Raw genomic sequence first — 17,270 nt, forward strand, 5'->3', positions numbered from 1 at the left:
CAGCTGGGTTTATTTTATTATTTAGTTATATGGTTACAAACTTTGTAAAACTGGCTTCATAAAACACATACCCAGATAGTTGGTTTTATTCTCTTTTTTCAATTCTCCTTTGTTCATTGTTCCCTAACCCTTATCCTGCCCGTGGAGACTTTGTTTAAAAAAAAAAGGGGGAGCAGGGGCACACAGAAAGCTCTGGATTGCAATCCAGAAGAAAAAGGTCACCAGACATACAAAGTCCTTTATGCTTTTTGTACTGTTACCCTAGTGCTCACAGAGAAGGGGCAGTCCAGACCTGCTGAGTAGGGGCAGGGTAGAGTTAGGGAGTCAGTCAGCAGATGCTCCTTATGCCGGGGAATCCTCACCACTGGGTTTGTGATAGCTAATACATGCTATTATTTGAAAGAGGAAAAGATTATATAGGCTGATGGGGTCACTGCTGTTCATGTGATTCACAGCTTTAGCTTTTTGCTTTATTTCTGTGAGGTATTATCTTACCTGGCAGAGCCTTATTGTTGGATCTTTAGGAAGGCAAATAAAAAATTTTTACTGTTTTAAAATGAATAATGAGTAACCTTTTGTTCTTTCTCTTTTGTTTTCATTACATATTTGGGAAACAAATTACTATATTTAAGGATTCTAATTTTGTGTGCTTCTCTTTCCACTGGCTTTTAGTTAATAAGTGCATTTTTAGCAAGGTTCAAAAATAAAAGTATCTTCATATTTTTTGCCTTTTTCTTTTTTGCCTTTCTAGCTGTATCCTGTTAGGTTAAAAAGTGTTATGTTATTTAAAAATTTTTTATTGATTGATTTTTTCCAGCCATCTCTCTTCTGAGCAGTGACATCACCATCCATAGCTCATAAACTTAATTTATGTTTCTCCAGTGCCAAAAAAAAAAAAAAATCAGATGTACACACACACCCCCAATCCCCTTAGGAAAGAAATTCTTTACTGTGTAAAGTTAATGCTGGTATTTTATATGTTTTCACAAGTCAATAAGTTAACCAAACTGTTCTTATATTTAAGCCCTTCATATATTTATACATTGTTTTCTTCTTTGTAATAATCTATAGGGAAGGGAACAAAACAAACCTGACTCTTCTCCTCTGCACATTCAGAATCCTTTTGAAACTTCTCTCAATATCAGCAAAAATGTAAATCAAAGCCAGCTGGAAAAATTTGTAGAACTGGCTAGAGAAAGTGCCTGGGTTTTACAACAGGAAGATCAAGATCGTCCTTCATCAAGCTATCAGCCCTGGGGGCTGGCCCTTCTGGTGCTGCCATCTGCATCAAATAGTATGTCTCTCGCCAAGAAGAAAAGGAAACTGCCTCCACGTGAAAGAATTAAAAACTTGTTAGAATCTATAAGAAGTGACAATACAGAAGATTCCATAAACACCAGTGGGAAAAGAACAATTAGTACTCGGGCATAATAGCTGCTGCTTTCCTTTGAGAACTGGTTTTTATCATATACAATGGTCTTCGGACTACCTGGACCAGCTGGTGTGAAACTTTCACATATCTCAGCTTTCATCTGATACTACTTCATGGTATTCTCATTGGCCCACTTACTTGGTCTGAAGTTCTGAGAGATGTCCCTTTTTGTGTCAGTGATCAGTTTGATATCCAAGTCAGGAACTTTATGAGAACTTGAACCACAAGGAAGGCATGAGAGAAGATTAGAATGGACTTTTAGTAAGGAGATAAACTATACAAAGCGAATGGTAAAAATCAGTTTTATAGTCAAATCATTGTTTGCATCCACCTTAGTACCCTGGTTGGAAATCATTTGAAAGGGTTTCTAGTTTGTACACTTGTAGGCAAGGAATACAATAAAACTTTGAAATTTGCTGGTACTTTAAAATACATATTATTGGATTCCTCAAGCGAGATACTATTACTCACAAATTAAAACAGGTTGATTTCCATAAATATTTGTCTTTTTAGAAGAGGTGAGTGTAGACATTTCAGTTGCTACATTCTAGGTATTCTAAACCAAGTATACAAAAATATTGCTACATTGTATTTTTAAATATTTAGCTCCTTTCTCTGTTTTCAAAAATAAAGCCCTGTTTCTAGTAAAATGTGATATTCCCAATATTTCTTCACATCTCTTTTGAGAACTTCCCTCTCTGTAGGAAATGGCCTGCACTGAAGTGTAATTTCTATTGCATTTCCTGTGGAATAACTTTCAGATTAAGAAACAAAATAGCATAGTGCCTGGAAACAGACTCGAGCACAACTGGCTCCATGGGAAGTTGCTCAGTCTCCCTGGGCCCCAGTTGTTTCATCTGTAAAATGGGAATGATAGTAGTGCTTACTTCACCAGATGGTTGTGAAGGTTAAGTGAGATACATAGGAAAGTGGTAGGTCAAGGGCCTGGCACATAGTCAGTGTTGCTTCTCTTTAGCTATTGCTTTTCAGTGTTTGTGGTATATAATTATTGTTCTTGCTATTCAAAATTCTTTCAGATTTAGATTTTATAAAATAGTGGTATTAAAAATAGTGTCCCATCCAAATTTTAGATCAGAAGCTATAATGGGCTCTGCTTGGGATATTTTGAGAAACTCACTTGAATTCCGTGCCCATTTAACTGCGCTAGTGGATTGATTTCATACCTGAAACCAATGATCAAGTATCAGTGTTTTTTATACAGTGTCTCTAAATTAAAAGCCAATTTTCATTTGTTTAATTAGGGTTATTATATTGTGCTATAAATCTGTATTAAGAATTAAAATGGGGGTTTAAAAGCATAAATTAAATGCTTTTAATGAAAACATTTCTAATGAAATTTTTTTTTTTTTTCCTGTTCACAGAAATTCGATGGGATATTTTTTAGGTTGCTGTTAAGTCCGAAATGGTCATTTAAGCACATAAAGCATGTATATGTGTGTTAGCTTTCTTTTTTTCTTGTATTTTATAGGACAACTTTGACTTTGTAAGCCTTTTGTACTTTTCAGAATGATGAGGTTTAATCATGTGATGGGTTTTGATTTCTAGTGATCTGATTTTTAACATGCAGTTTTAAGTTCTAGTTAACTGAATATAGACTACAAATTGAGTGTTTCTCATCCCAGATTTCTTAAATGTATTTTTTATTACATGATAGACATACTCAGCAATCATTTCTTAATGCTGTTTTTTAGGGGGCCTGGTAGGTCTTGAAGGGATGGAAGGAAAGGTACAGAAGTTTATCGTTCTGGTAAAAAGGGACAGCATAAATAGGAAGCAAGTTGGGAGAACTGCAAGTCCACATTGGCTGGGCTGTAGTGCTCACTGGAGCACACACCACGTACGAGTCAAGTTAGAGCGAGATGGAGGAGGACTGGCAGTGGCAGGCAGAGGAGATTGAGTATATTTTCAGTGGTAAATCATCAAAGGCTATTGTGCAAGAATAATAGCAGTGCTTCCAGGCGATTAAGTGATGATACGAGTTGTTTTAGATCACTGCTCCTTTTATCAAGTAAGAGTGCCATAAAGCCCCGAGTTATGTTAGATAAAATTTGGCTGTTAAAATTTCCACAAAGGTCCAGAAGGTGACACAATATACCTCAGAAGAGCCTTCCTTCTTAATATTTAACAAAGAAATAAAATTTAAGTGGTTTAAAGCTATCAACAGGAGACACCAGTTATGGCTTAACATACAATTTTACGTAAAGCTGTTTTGATGAGAATTTTTTTTGCCATATATACTTGGAAAGGAATAAAAACATGACCAGAAATCAATTTTGCCCTGGGATGACGTTCAAAAAAATTTTAAAAAATGCTTGAAAGGCTTGTTTCGATTTTCATGCTGAGTTCAATTACTGTGGATACAGATTCCAAAGAATATAAACATTACAACTTTCCTCTGGGATTCCCATGGAGCAACTCCCAGAAAATGTCTATTTTAAATAGAATCTTTTATCTATAGTATCTATGATACAGGATACATGAAATTAATAAGAAAATACACTATAAGAAATACAAAATTAATTAGAAATAATAAGAAATACACTGCATTTTAAATGTGAATCTTCATATTTTATGTCGTGTGTGTCCATCCACCTTGAAGTACCCGTTGTGTGTGTGTCCATCCATCTTGAAGTACCCTCTGTGTGTGTGTGTCTCCATCCACCTTGAATTACCAGTGGAGCACTAAATTTGAGGCAGTATTTATTTTTCTAAGATGACTATATTTAAACTTTTTTTTTTCACAGCAAAGTTACTAAGCATTTAGAATTTTGTGCCGAGACAAATTTTAAAGAGAGTATTGGAAAGATACAGCTTGAAGCAGTAAATATTATGACACTATGAAAGAGTTAGCTTGGTGAGATACCTAATTTGGAAGAGACCAAGTCTAAATTAGTGAAAAACAGGAAATGTGAATTGTTGTTTTTGTCTGGGTGTATTTTGAATTATGGTACATTGGAAACATTGTAATGAATGCTGTCAAATAAAATACAGAAAATTAATGAAAAAACTATAAATTAAGTACACACCATGTTCTCTGTCACCAAAATTCTTTAACATTTAAAGGTTGTTACAGTGTAACTCTCAAGTTCCTGAAGTTTTTCTGTTATACAGTTACTGGCACATTAGTGCAGCCTTTTTTTTAATGATTAGAGTTTTAATTAACTTTTTAAGGTTTATTTACACATGGACTTGGAGAGTAGAGTGAAATCGCATTTTTGTTTTATTTCAAGTTCAAAGCTCTTCATTCATTCACCATTTAACAAGTAGTTATTGAACAATGCCTGAGTGCCAGGCACTGTGCCAAATGCTGGTGAACTCAAAAGACTCAGCTCTTGCTCTCAAGAAATTTAACTATGTGAAGGGTAGAAGGGAAGTATATATATGTTAGATGTCTATTAGATGTACTTGACAGAGTGCTTTCTGCTCCAAGTAACAGAATAACCAAGTCAAAGTGGTTTAGGGAATAAGAGTCATGTTATAGCACACGAGCAGTCTGGAGGTCGCAGAACTGAAGGGTGGTGAATTCAGTGGCTCAGGGGTGTCTAGGTCTGGGCATAATGCTGAAAAAAAAAATTGTTGCCACCAGTCCATTACAACCCATGGCAACCCCATGTGTGACAGTAGAACTGAGCTCCATAGGGTCTTCTTGGCTGTAATCTTTATGGAAGCAGATTGCCAGGTCTTTCTTGCGTGGTGCCACTGGGTGGGTTTGAACTATCAGCCTTTCAGTTAGCCAAATGCGAACCTTTTGCACCACCCAGGGACCTCAGGGGACAATGTACCCACCTTATTTAGGAAAGAATAAACCCCGCTGCACAGCTTTTCCAATTTTAAACTACATAGTACATACCACCTTGTTCTGTTTGAGCGACTGCCTCTAGATCCAAGTACTGGTTCCACATGAGCACAACTGAATGTTCTGGGATTCTCATTCTTCGCAATGTTATCCATAATTTTTCTTATGATGCACGTAGTCAAAAACCTTTGCGTAGTTGATAAAACAAAGGTGAACATCTTTTTCATGTTCTCTGTTTTCGGCTAAGATCTATCTGACATCAGTAGTGATATCCCTTGTTCCATGTCCTCTTCTGAATCTGGTTTGAATTTCTGGCAGTTCCCTGTCAATCTAAAGGGGCAGCCATTTTTGAATTATCTTCAGCAAAATTTTGCTAGCATGTGGTATTATTGATATTGTTCAATAATTTCCACACTTTGGTCCCCTTTCTTTGGAATGGGCACAGATACGGATCTCTTCCAGTTGGTTGGCCAGGTAGCTGTCTTCCAAATTTTCTTGACATTCATGAATAAGCATTTCCAGTGTTGCATCTATTTATTGAAGCATCTCAATTGGTATTCCATCAATTCCTGGCATATTGTTTTTCACCAATGCCTTCAACTTGGCTGGTACTTCTTTCTTCACTACCAGTATTTCTTGATCTTATGCTGCCTTCTGAGATGGCTGAATGTCGACCAATTCGTTCTAGTACAGTGACTCTGTATACCTTCCATCTTCTTTTAATGCTTATATGGGACTACTGTATGGTTAAATGAGTTCATAGACTTAAAGCACTAGACAATGCTAAGCACGTAGTGTTTAATGAGTGTTAGGTTTTTTTTTTTAATATACACAGTGTAAAATTTGCCATTCTAACTCCTTTCAAGTGTACAGTCCAATGGCATTAATCATACTGTGTTGTGCAACTGTTACCACTATTTGTCCCCTGAACTTTTTTCATTACCCTAAAGAGAACCTACACATTAAGCAATAACTTCTGATTCCTTCCTCACCCCAGCCCACATTAGCCACTGATTTATTTTCTGTCTCTGTGTATTTGTCTATTCTAGATATTTCATGTAAATGGGATCATATAATATGTGTCCTTTTGTGTCTGTATAATTTCATTTAGCATCACAGGAGTCCCTGGGTAGCGTAAATAGCTAAGCACCCAACTACTAGCTATAAGGTTGGTGGTTCAGACCCATCCAGACATGCCTCAGAAGACAGGCCTGGCAGTCTGTTTCTGAAAGGTCACGGCCTTGAAAACCCTATGGAGCAGTTTTTTTCCGACACACATGGGGTCGCCATAATTTGGAATCGATGACAACTACCAACAACAACAAATGTTTTCAAGGTTCATCCATGTCATAGTATGCGTTAGAACTTCATTCCTTTTTGGCAGAATAACATTCCATAATATTCCGTTGTATGTGTACATGAGGAAACCTGATGGTGCAGTGGTTAAGTACTCAGCTGTTAACCAAAAGATCAGTGGTTCAAACCTACCAGACGTTCTGCAGAAGAAAGATGTGGCAGTCTGCTTCTGTAAAGATTTACAACTGCCCTAAGGGGCAGTTCTGCTCTGTAGTATAGGGTCGCTATGAGTTGAAATTCGACTCAACAGCAATAGGTTTTTTAAGGTTTATGTGTATACCATATTTTGTTAATTCGTTCATCTGTTGATGGACACTGGGCCGTTACCATCTTTTGAGTATTGTGAATAATGCTGCAACGTTCTTGGTGTATATGTATCTTTTTAAGTCCCTGCTCTCAAGTCCTTTGGGTATATACCTAGGAGTGGAATTGCTGGGACATACGGTAATTCTACATTTAACTTTTTGAGATATTGCCTACATTGGCTGCGCTAGTTTGCATTCCCACTAGCAACGCAAAAGGACATTCCACATCCTCACTTGTTCCATTTTTTGGTAATATGGGTGTAATGACTAATGACGTTCGGCATCTTTCATGTGCTGATTTGTCATTTGTACATCTTCTTTGGAGAAATACCTGTTCAGGTCCTTTGCCCATTTGTTGATTGTGTTGTTAGTTTTTTTGTTGTAGTTGAGTTACAAGAGTTCTTTATATATTCTGGGCATTAAGCCCTGAACAGATATCTGATTTCCAAATATCTGATATTCCATCAATTCCTAAAGCCTTGTTTTTTCACCAATGCCTTCAGAGCAGCTTGGACTTCCTCCTTCAGTACCATCGGTTTCTGGTCATATGCCATCTCTTGAAATGCTTGAACATCGACTAATTCTTTTTGGTATAATGACTCTGTGTATTCCTTCCATCTTATTTTGATGCTTCCTGCATCGTTTAATATTTTCCCCATGGAATCCTTCACTATTACAACTCCAGGCTTGAATTTTTTCTTCAGTTCTTTCAGCTTGAGAAACGCCGAGCGTGTTCTTCCCTTCTGGTTTTCCATCTCCAGCTCTTTGCACATGTCATTATAATACTTTACTTTGTCTTCTCGAGCTGCCCTTTGAAATCTTCAGTTCTTTTACTTCATCAATTCTTCCTTTTGCTTTAGCTGCTTGACGTTCGAGAGCAAGTTTCAGAGTCTCCTCTGACATCCATCTTGGTCTTTTCTTTCTTTCCTGTCTTCTTAGTGACCTCTCGCTTTCTTCATGGATGATGTCCTTGATGTCATTCCACAACTCGTCTGGTCTCTGGTCACTAGTGTTCAATGCATCAAATCTATTCTTCAGATGGTCTCTAAATTCAGGTGGGATATACTCAAGGTCATATTTTGGCTCTTGTGGACTTGCTCTGATTTTCTTCAGTTTCAGCTTGAACTTGCATATGAGCAATTGATGGTCTGTTCCACAGTCAGCCCCTGGCCTTGTTCTGACTGATGATATTGAGCTTTTCCATCATCTCTTCCACAGATGTAGTCAATATGATTTCTGTGTGTTCCATCTGGCGAGGTCCATGTATATAGTCGCTGTTTATGTTGGCGAAAGAAGGTATTTGCAATGAAGTCGTTGGTCTTGCAAAATTCTATCATTCGATTTCCGGCATTGTTTCTATCACCAAGGCCATATTTTCCAACTACTGATCCTTCTTCTTTGTTTCCAACTTTCGCATTCCAATCGCCAGTAATTATCAGTGCATCTTGATTGCATGTTCAATCGATTTTAGACTGCAGCAGCTGATAAAAATCTTCTATTTCTTCATCTTTGGCCCTAGTGGTTGGTGCGTAAATTTGAATAATAGTCATATTAACTGGTCTTCCTTGTAGGCATATGGATATTATCCTATCACTGACAGCATTGTACTTCAGGATAGTTCTTGAAATGTTCTTTTTGACGATGAATGCAACGCCATTCCTCTTCGAGTTGTCATTCCCAGCATAGTAGACTATATGATTGTCCGATTCAAAACGGCCAATACCAGCCCATTTCAGCCCACTGATGCCTAGGATATCAATGTTTGTGCATGCCATTTCTTTTTTGACGATTTCCAATTTTCCTAGATTCATGCTTTGTACAATTCCAGGTTCCTATTATTGATGGATGTTTGCAGGTGTTTCTTCTCATTTTGAGTCAAAAATTTTTCTTTAATAGAATGACTTAATATAAGGGTAACAGTTCTGCCTGTGTATATTTATCAATGTGATACAATCACTATTGAAATCCAATAAGAAAAAACAAAACAAACCTTGGAAGTGACCCTGAAGTGTATCTGGAAGAATGAACATACAGTAGCTAACAGGAAACAAAAATAATTGGGGAAGTAACTTATTAAGATATATAAGACATATTAAGATATATAAGAGATAAGACAGTGGTAATTAAAACAGAATGCTTACTGGTTCAGGATAGACAAACTGCAACAGAACAGAACAGAGCATAGAGATTACTAAAAATATATGGGAGTTTGGTAATAAAATAAAGGCAGCATTTCAAATCAATAGATCAATTATTTAATAAACTGTGTTGACACAACTGGCAGCTGTTAGAAAAAAAGTAAGACTTGATCTTGAGCTCACTCTTACACCTAAATAAATTCCAGGTGGGTCAGAACTTTCTTGTGGAGGGGGAAAAAATGAAATCAAAGTACTAAAAGGAGTCATGGGTGAATACTATTCTAAGCTTAGAGTTTTTCAAGCATGGCATGAATTTATTAAATATTGATAAATTTAACTACTTTAAAATGGAAGTTTTGTGATTTATGGTTAAAATAAAAAAAACTGGAAAAATCTGATATGAATGAAAAATGGCTAATTTTTCTAATATATAGTGAGCTCTTACAAATTGGTAATAAATAGGCAAAAAACACAAAGACACAGCATGGAAGAAATTAAATGGTCATATAAACAGTAAAGATGATCAAGCTTACCAATAATTAAAACTGGAGAATTTTGAACACAGAGAAAACTGAAAGGTGTAATGAACTTGCTCAAATCTATCACCTATTCCAACAATTAACTCATGGCAAATTGTCTTTCCTTAAAACCCTATGTACTCACTGCTTCTGTATTAAGCAAATTCCAGTTATTCTACCATTTCATCTGTAAATATGTCGGTGTCTCTAAAAGGTAAGAACTTTTTCCCCAACATAATCACAAAACTATTATCACACCTCAATCAAACAAATAAAAACAGTAGTTCTTTACTATCATCATATCCAATTAGTATTCAAGTTGCCAATTGCCTTCTGCTTATCACAATTTTTCCCCTGAGAGTGTTTGTTTGAATCAGGAGTCAATTACCATCCATGTATTGGGATTGATTGATAGGTTCCTTAAGGCTCTTTGAATAGCAAGGTTTCTACTGCATTTTTTTCCCCTTGGAATTTACCGAAGATACTAGATTGTCTTAGGGAATTTCCCACAGTATGAGCTGTGCTGATTAGGTCAGCACGTATGATTGTGTGCTGTGGAGTTGCTTAACATTACTTAATGATTAAAAAAAAATTTTTTTTATTGGTTTTGGAAAAATTCTCAACCATTTTCTTTTCAAATATTGCTTTGGCTCTATTTTTTATTCCTTCTAGGACTCCAGTTACATCTGTTAGAATTTTTTGCTCAATTCTCTATATCTCTTACCTTTATTTTCTATTTTTTGTCTCATTTCATTCTGGCTCTTTTCTTCTGATCTGTATTCTAGTTTATTAGTTTTTCTTCAGCCATGTCTAATTTTTAAAATCCACGGAATGATTTCTCAATTTCAGCGGTAATTTTTGTTCTAGAGTTTCCATTTGGTCCTTTTAAAAGTTTTCACCCCCCTGCCCCAATTTTCTGTTAAAATTCTCAATTTGTCTTTGTTTTTCTTCTATTAAATATGTGCAGGAAAGAGAGAGGGAACATGGGAACTCTATTTTCTGCACATCCAAAACTGCTGTAAAAATCAACATGTAAAAAAAGCTACTAATTTTTTTTTGCTGGGATAAATTTTATATAATAAAGCATTTGTCATGTTAACTATTTTTAAGGGTGCCACCAGTGACATTAATTATATTAATTATATTATAGTATATTATTGTATTTATTATATTCACTGTATTTTGTAATCATCAGCACTGTCTTTTCCCAAATGATTTTCATCTCTCTGGAGGAAGCTCAATACCTCTTGAGTAATAACTTTCCATCTCTCCAGCTCCTGGCAACCACTATAAATGGTTGTCTCTTTGCATTTGCCTATTCTGGAAATTTCGTATATCCAGGATCATACAATATTTTTCCTTTTGTGTGTGACTTATTTCACTTAGCGTGTATCAGACAAAACTTCATTTCTCTTTATGGCTGAATAATATTCCATTGTATGGGTATACCATACTTTGTTTATCTTATTCATTTGTTGAAGGGCCCTTGCTTTGTTTCCACCTTTTGCCATTGTGAATAATGCCTCAATGAATGCTGGTATACAAGTGTCTGTTTGAGTCCCTTCTTTCAAGTCTTTTGGGTATGTACCTAGGAATGGAATTGCTGGGTCATCATCTGGTAATTCTTCGTTTAACTTTTTGAGGACCTGCCAAACTTTTTCCACAACAGCTGCAGCATTTTACATTCCCTCCAGCAATGGGTGAGGATTCCCATTTCTCTACATTTTTGCCAACACTTGTTATTTTCCATTTTTCTGATATTAGTCCTTGTACTGGATGTGAAGAGTCCCTGGGCAGTGCAAACGGTTAAGCACTCAACTGCTAACCAAAAGGTTGGTGGTTCAAACCCACCCAAAGGTACCTTGGAAGAATGGCCTGGTAATCTGCTTCCAAAAGTTCACAGTCATGAAAACCCTGTGGAACACAGTTCTACTCTGTAAAACATGGGGTTGCCATGAGTCAGAATTGACAACATGGTTTCATTTTAGTGGATGTAAAGTGGTATCTCATAGTGGTATGGATTTGCATTTCTCTAATGGCTAGTGACGTTGAGCATCTATTCATGTGCTTATTAGCCATTTGTATACCTTCTTTGGAGAAATGCCTATATTCAAGTCCTTTGCCTGTTTAAATATATATATGTACATTCATTAAATATATATATATTGTTTTTAAATATATATTTTATTGTATTTTTGGTGAAAATATACACAGCAAAACACATCCCCATTCAACAATTTCTACACATATTACTCAGTGACATTGTCTACATTCTTCACATTGTGTCAACATCCTCATTATTTCCCTCCTAGTTGTTCCATTCCCATTGACTTAGTGTCACTGCCCTCCAAACTCCTCACCTGTGCTTTAGGGTAATTGTTATCCGTTTGGTCTCACGTAGATATTTTTTTAAAAGACCACTATACTCAAGGGTGGCATTCTTTACTTTTTGAGCTATTCAGTTAAAAGGTGACTTCAGGGGATAGTTTCGCTTCAAGCTTTAAAGAGTGTCTTGGCAATATAGGGTTGCTCTGAGTTGAAATCAACTCCATGGCAACAGTTTTTGTTTTTTTTTTTCAGGGCAATAGTCTTGGGGATTCCTACCAGTCTCAATGGGTCCAGTAAGGCTGGATTCTTTAAGAATTTGAAGTTCTTTTCCACATTTTTCTTTCCTTCTATTAGAATCCATCTGTTGTGTCCCTGATCAGAAAGTTTGGTGGTGGTAACTCGCTCTTATGGCTTTGAAGGAGAGGAACCATCAGTTCATGGAGACGATTTGCTTCTTTGATTCTTGGGTTACCTACTTCTCTCTTTTGCCCAAGACGAATTGAGACCTATAGTTGGTCTCTATTCCAGTATTTCAGATGGTCACTTGTAAGCTTTGAAGACTCCACACACTACGCACCAAACTAGGAGGTAGAACATTAACTTTAAGAACTTTCTTATGCCAGTTGACCAAATTTTCCCACAAGAGCAAGACCCTAAGTCTTGAAACCAAGAAAACTAATCCTGTGAGTTGATTATGTCTAAGAAGCCTCAGCTTCTGTAACCCGTATATATACATTGGTTATTGTTGTTACAAAATTAAATATAACATAGCATTTGCCAGTTCATCCTTTTTCTTACGTACAACTTAGTGGCATCAATTATATTAGTCAAGCTGTGCCAACTTCACCCACATTTGGTGCCACCCTTCCCATCACATAAACAAAAGTGACTACTGCCTAGAGAAGGATTTTCATCCTCTGCCTCGTCCCTGGTAACCACCAATAACATTGGTATCTGTATATTCACCTATTCTTGTCATTTCATAAAACTGAGATCATACAATATTTGTCCTTTTTGATGGACTTATTTTCCTCAGCATAATTTCCTCCAGGTGCATCTATGTTGCCAGATGATTTGGGATACATTTTTCTTAATGGTTGAGTAGTGTTCCATTGTACGTGTGTAGCACATTTTGTTTGTCCATTCATCCGTTAATGGGCATTTAGGTTGTTTTTCATCTTTTTGCCATTGTGGGTAGTGCTGCAAATAGGTGTGCAGATGTCTGTTTGTGTCACTTCTGTTCGATCCTTAGGGTATGTACCTGGAATCAGAATTGCTGGGTTATATGATAGTTGTATTTTTAATTTTTTGAGGAATTGCCATACTGTTTTCTACAGTGGTTCTGTCATTTTATAGTCCCAACAGCAGTGAATAAGGGTTCCAGTCTCCCTACATCCTCACCAACATTTGTTGTTTAATGTTTTGTTTTTTAAGTAATGCCATTTTAGCAGCGGCGAGGTGGTATCTCATTGTAGTTTTGATTTGCATCTCTTTTTTTTAATGGCAAAGAGCATCTTTCCATGTGTTTGTTCTCCTTTGCCCATTTTTAAATTGGGTTGTTTGATATTTTTGTTGTTGAGTTCTAAGAATTCTTTATATATTCTGAATATTAAACCTCCATCAGATATTTGGCTCCCAAATATTTTCTCTCTTTCTGTAGGTTTTCTTTTCACTTTCTTGATAAACTCCTTTGATGCACAAAAGTTATAAAGTTCGATAAAGTCTAATTTATCTATTTTGTAAAAACGTAGTTATTTTAAAGTCTGTATCTGATTACTCTGTTGTCTGGTTCCCTTGTGGCCCTGTTTCTCTCTATCATGACATTGCCTTCTCTTCTAGTGTGCTTGGTTATTGTTGTTATCTTGTAGGTTGACACCGTATGTGAAAAATCATAGAGATTGTTTGAGGAAGGATGATGTTATCTTCCTTCAGAAAGTTTAATTTTTGCTTCAGGAAGGTGGGTTGGGGTACTTACAGTCCTGGACGACCCTAATCCAGTAAGGGTCGTCCAGGACTGTAAGATTCTCAAGTTGGATCCAGGTCCAGATTGTAGTACATTTTTACTCCTAGAGTATAACCCTGTGGTGGAAAATATCCCAATCCAAAGGCGGGTGTGTTTTCCAGAGCCCTTTTTCTTGGGAGGCCCTATACTCCAGCTTTTGGCTCCTATTCTGTGAGTCTTTCAAAAGCTCTGCTCATTTCTGAACCACCTCTTCTGTCATCAGCCAATGTCCCCAGGGAAAAAGCAGCCCCAATGCTAGTCTCACCTTAGTAAGTTACTTCTCTATGATCTTGGCCCTGCCATTTTTTACTGCCTTGTTAGCATTCTGATGCTTTGATGCAGAGGTTTTTTGTTTCTCCCAGTTTTTTAGTTGCTTTCAGTGAGAGAGTTGGACTATATCACCTAGTCTGCTGTTACTGGAAACTGTTGACTTCTTTTTTTTTTAAATAATTTTTATTGTGCTTTAAGTGAAAGTTTACAAATCAAGTCAGTCTGTCACATATAAGCTTATATACGCCTTACTCCATACTCCCACTTACTCTCCCCCTGAGTCAGCCCTCTCCCTCCTTCCAGTCTCTCCTTTTGTGAGAGTTTTGCCAGTTTCTAACACTCTCTACCCTCCTATCTCCCCTCCAGACAGGAGATGCCATCACAGTCTCAAGAGTCCACCTGATACAAGTAGTTCACTCTTCATCAGCATCTCTCTCCAACCCATTGTCCAGTCCCTTCCATGTCTGATGAGTTGTCTTCGGGAATGGTTCCTGTCCTGGGCCAACAGAAGGTTTGGGGACCATGACTGCAGGGATTCTTCTAGTCTCAGTCAGACCATTAAGTCTGGTCTTTTTATGAGAATTTGGGGTCTGCATCCCATTGTTCTCCTGCTCCCTCAGGGGTTCTCTGTTATGCTCCCTGTCAGGGCAGTCATCGGTTGTGGCTGGGCACCATCTAGTTCTTCTGGTCTCAGGATGATGTAAGTCTCTGGTTCATGTGGCCCTTTCTGTCTCTTGGGCTCATAGTTATTGTGTGACCTTGGTGTTCTTCATTCTCCTTTGATCCAGGTGGGTTGAGACCAATTGATGCATCTTAGATGGCCGCTTGTTAGCAAGAAATGCTCAATCATTCTTAATAGCCATCTATTGAGTGCCTACTGTGTGCTGTGTGCTTTATGTAGACCTTTTACCCTTCCATTGAAATATGTTCAAAGGTATGTCTTCTTTTTTTTTATTATTGTACTTTAGATGAAGGTTTACAGAACAAACTAGTTTCTCATCAGTTAGTACACATATTGTTTTATGACATTGATTAACAACCCTGTGACATGTCAACACTCTCCCTTCTCAAACTTGGGTTCTGTATTACCAGCTTTCCTGTCCCCTCCTGCCCCCTAATCCTTGCCCCAGGGCTGGTGTACCCCTATAGTCTCGTTTTGTTTTATGGGCCTGTCTAATCTTTGGCTGAAGGGTGACCCTCAGGACTGACTTCATTACTGAGCTGAAAGAATATCCTGGGGCCATACTCTCAAGGTTTCTCCAGTCTGTCAGGCCAGCAAGTCTGGTCTCTCTTTTTGAGTTAGAATTTTGTTCTACATTTTTCTCCTCCTCTCTCCGGGACCCTCTATTGTGATCCCTGTCAGAGCAGTCAGTGGTGGTAGCCAGGCACCATCTACTTGTACTGGACTCAGTCTGGTGAAGGCCATGGTACATGTGATCCATTAGTCCTTTGGACTAATCTTTCCCTTGTATGTTTAGTTTTCTTCATTCTTCCTTGCTCCCAAAAGGGTGAAACCAGTGGAGCATCCTAGATGGCTGGTCACAGGCTTTTAAGATCCCAAAGTAGAATGTAGAACATTTTCTTTATAAACTATGTTAAGGCATGTCTTTTAATGTAATTTAATTCTTTTAAGGAAAAACATTCACGTGGTGCAGTATTCAAAAGTTACAAAAGGATGTATAGTGAAAACTTAGTGAAAAATCTTCCTCTTACCCTGTCTCATGCCACTCAGGTTTCTTGCCACTTGCAACCAGTGTTTAAGAGCTTGGCTGCCAACCAAAAGGTTGGCAGTTCGAATCACCAGCCGCTCCTCGGAAACCCTATGGGGCAGTTCCACTCTTTCCTTGTAAGGTCACTATGAGTCACGGAACCCACTCAACAGCAACGGATAACGGGTTCACCTATCTTTCCAGACATTTTTTTACACTTATGCAAAGACATTTGTGTATTTTCTTTTTCACCTCTGCGCTTTTCTTCCCCCACTTGTCTTTATAGCTTGGCGATTATTCTACATCAGATATTAAATATTTCCTCATCTGTTTTTAGAGTTGCATAAATTTCCGTTGAATGGACAAATTATAATTTATTTAACCAGCTGTTTTTTGATCAGGCATTTGTTTCCAGTTTTGCAATTGCAAGCAATGCTGCGAATAATATCTTTGTACTATTGTCATTTGTTTCATGCATTAATATATAAGTAAGATAAATTTCTAGAAGTAGACTTTCTGAACCAAAGACTTTGTGCATTTGTAATTGGAGAGTACTTCCAAACTGCCTTTGTAGTCGTTGTAGCATTTATTCTTCAGTCAACAACATATGAGAGTGTCTGTTCTTCACCTCTTCACCAACAGTATGTTATCATTGTTAAAAATCTTTGCTAATATGATAAATGACATGTTTTCATAGCTTTACTTTGCATTTACCTTGTTATGAATGAGGTTGACTATCTTTTAAAGTTGTAGACTCATTTGAATTTCCTTTTCTGTGAACTATCTGTATCCTTTAGCAAAATTTTATAGAGTTTGTCTTTGGTATTGATTTATAAGAACACTTTTTTCCCTTGTTTGCCATTAGTCTTTTGACTTTGCCATTGTGGTTTTCGTCATGTAGAAATGTTTAATTTTTATATAATAAAATATGTCAATTTTTTGTTTAGAGCTAAGAAAGCCTTTCCCATTTAAGCGTAATTTAAAGATTTATTTCATTGTTTCTTCTAATACTTTTCTGATTTTATTGTTTGCATTTCAGTCTTCGACATATCTGGAATTTATCCTAACATGTTATATGAAATAAGGATCCATTTTATTTTTTCTAAATGGCTAGTTGTTTTTGTCAATACCATTTATTAAATAATTTATCTCTTTCCTGTGAATTTTAAATCCTACCTTTATTATATAATAAATTTTAATCTGTTTCTGACTTTCTCCTTTCTTCTATTGATTTGTCTATTCATGTACCAACACCACACTACTTGAACATGATAGCTTAATAATTTGTTTTAATGTCTAGAAGGGATTACTCCCTCTCATTACTCTTATTTTTCAGAGCCTCTCTAGCTATTTGCCTACACTTATTTCCTTTTTTTTTTCTGTGAACTTTAGAAT

General features: G+C 36.9%; 1 protein-coding gene across 3 annotated transcripts in view; it reads left to right on the top strand.

The window, feature by feature from the left end:
• The window catches only part of MTPAP (mitochondrial poly(A) polymerase), a 55,557-nt gene extending 43,940 nt beyond the window's left edge, over positions 1-11,617 (top strand). For 2 of the 3 annotated variants that reach the window (XM_064284970.1, XM_064284971.1), the window contains exon 9: positions 1,072-11,617. In XM_064284970.1, the coding sequence (XP_064141040.1) occupies positions 1,072-1,431 (360 nt within the window). In that variant the 3' untranslated portion in view covers positions 1,432-11,617. The remainder of the gene's footprint in view (positions 1-1,071) is intronic. The other variant, XM_003410698.4, reaches the window with a different exon arrangement.
• The last annotated feature ends 5,653 nt before the right edge of the window (positions 11,618-17,270 follow it).

Source organism: Loxodonta africana, chromosome 4 (genome assembly GCF_030014295.1).
Source record: "Loxodonta africana isolate mLoxAfr1 chromosome 4, mLoxAfr1.hap2, whole genome shotgun sequence".
NCBI lineage: Eukaryota > Metazoa > Chordata > Mammalia > Proboscidea > Elephantidae > Loxodonta > Loxodonta africana.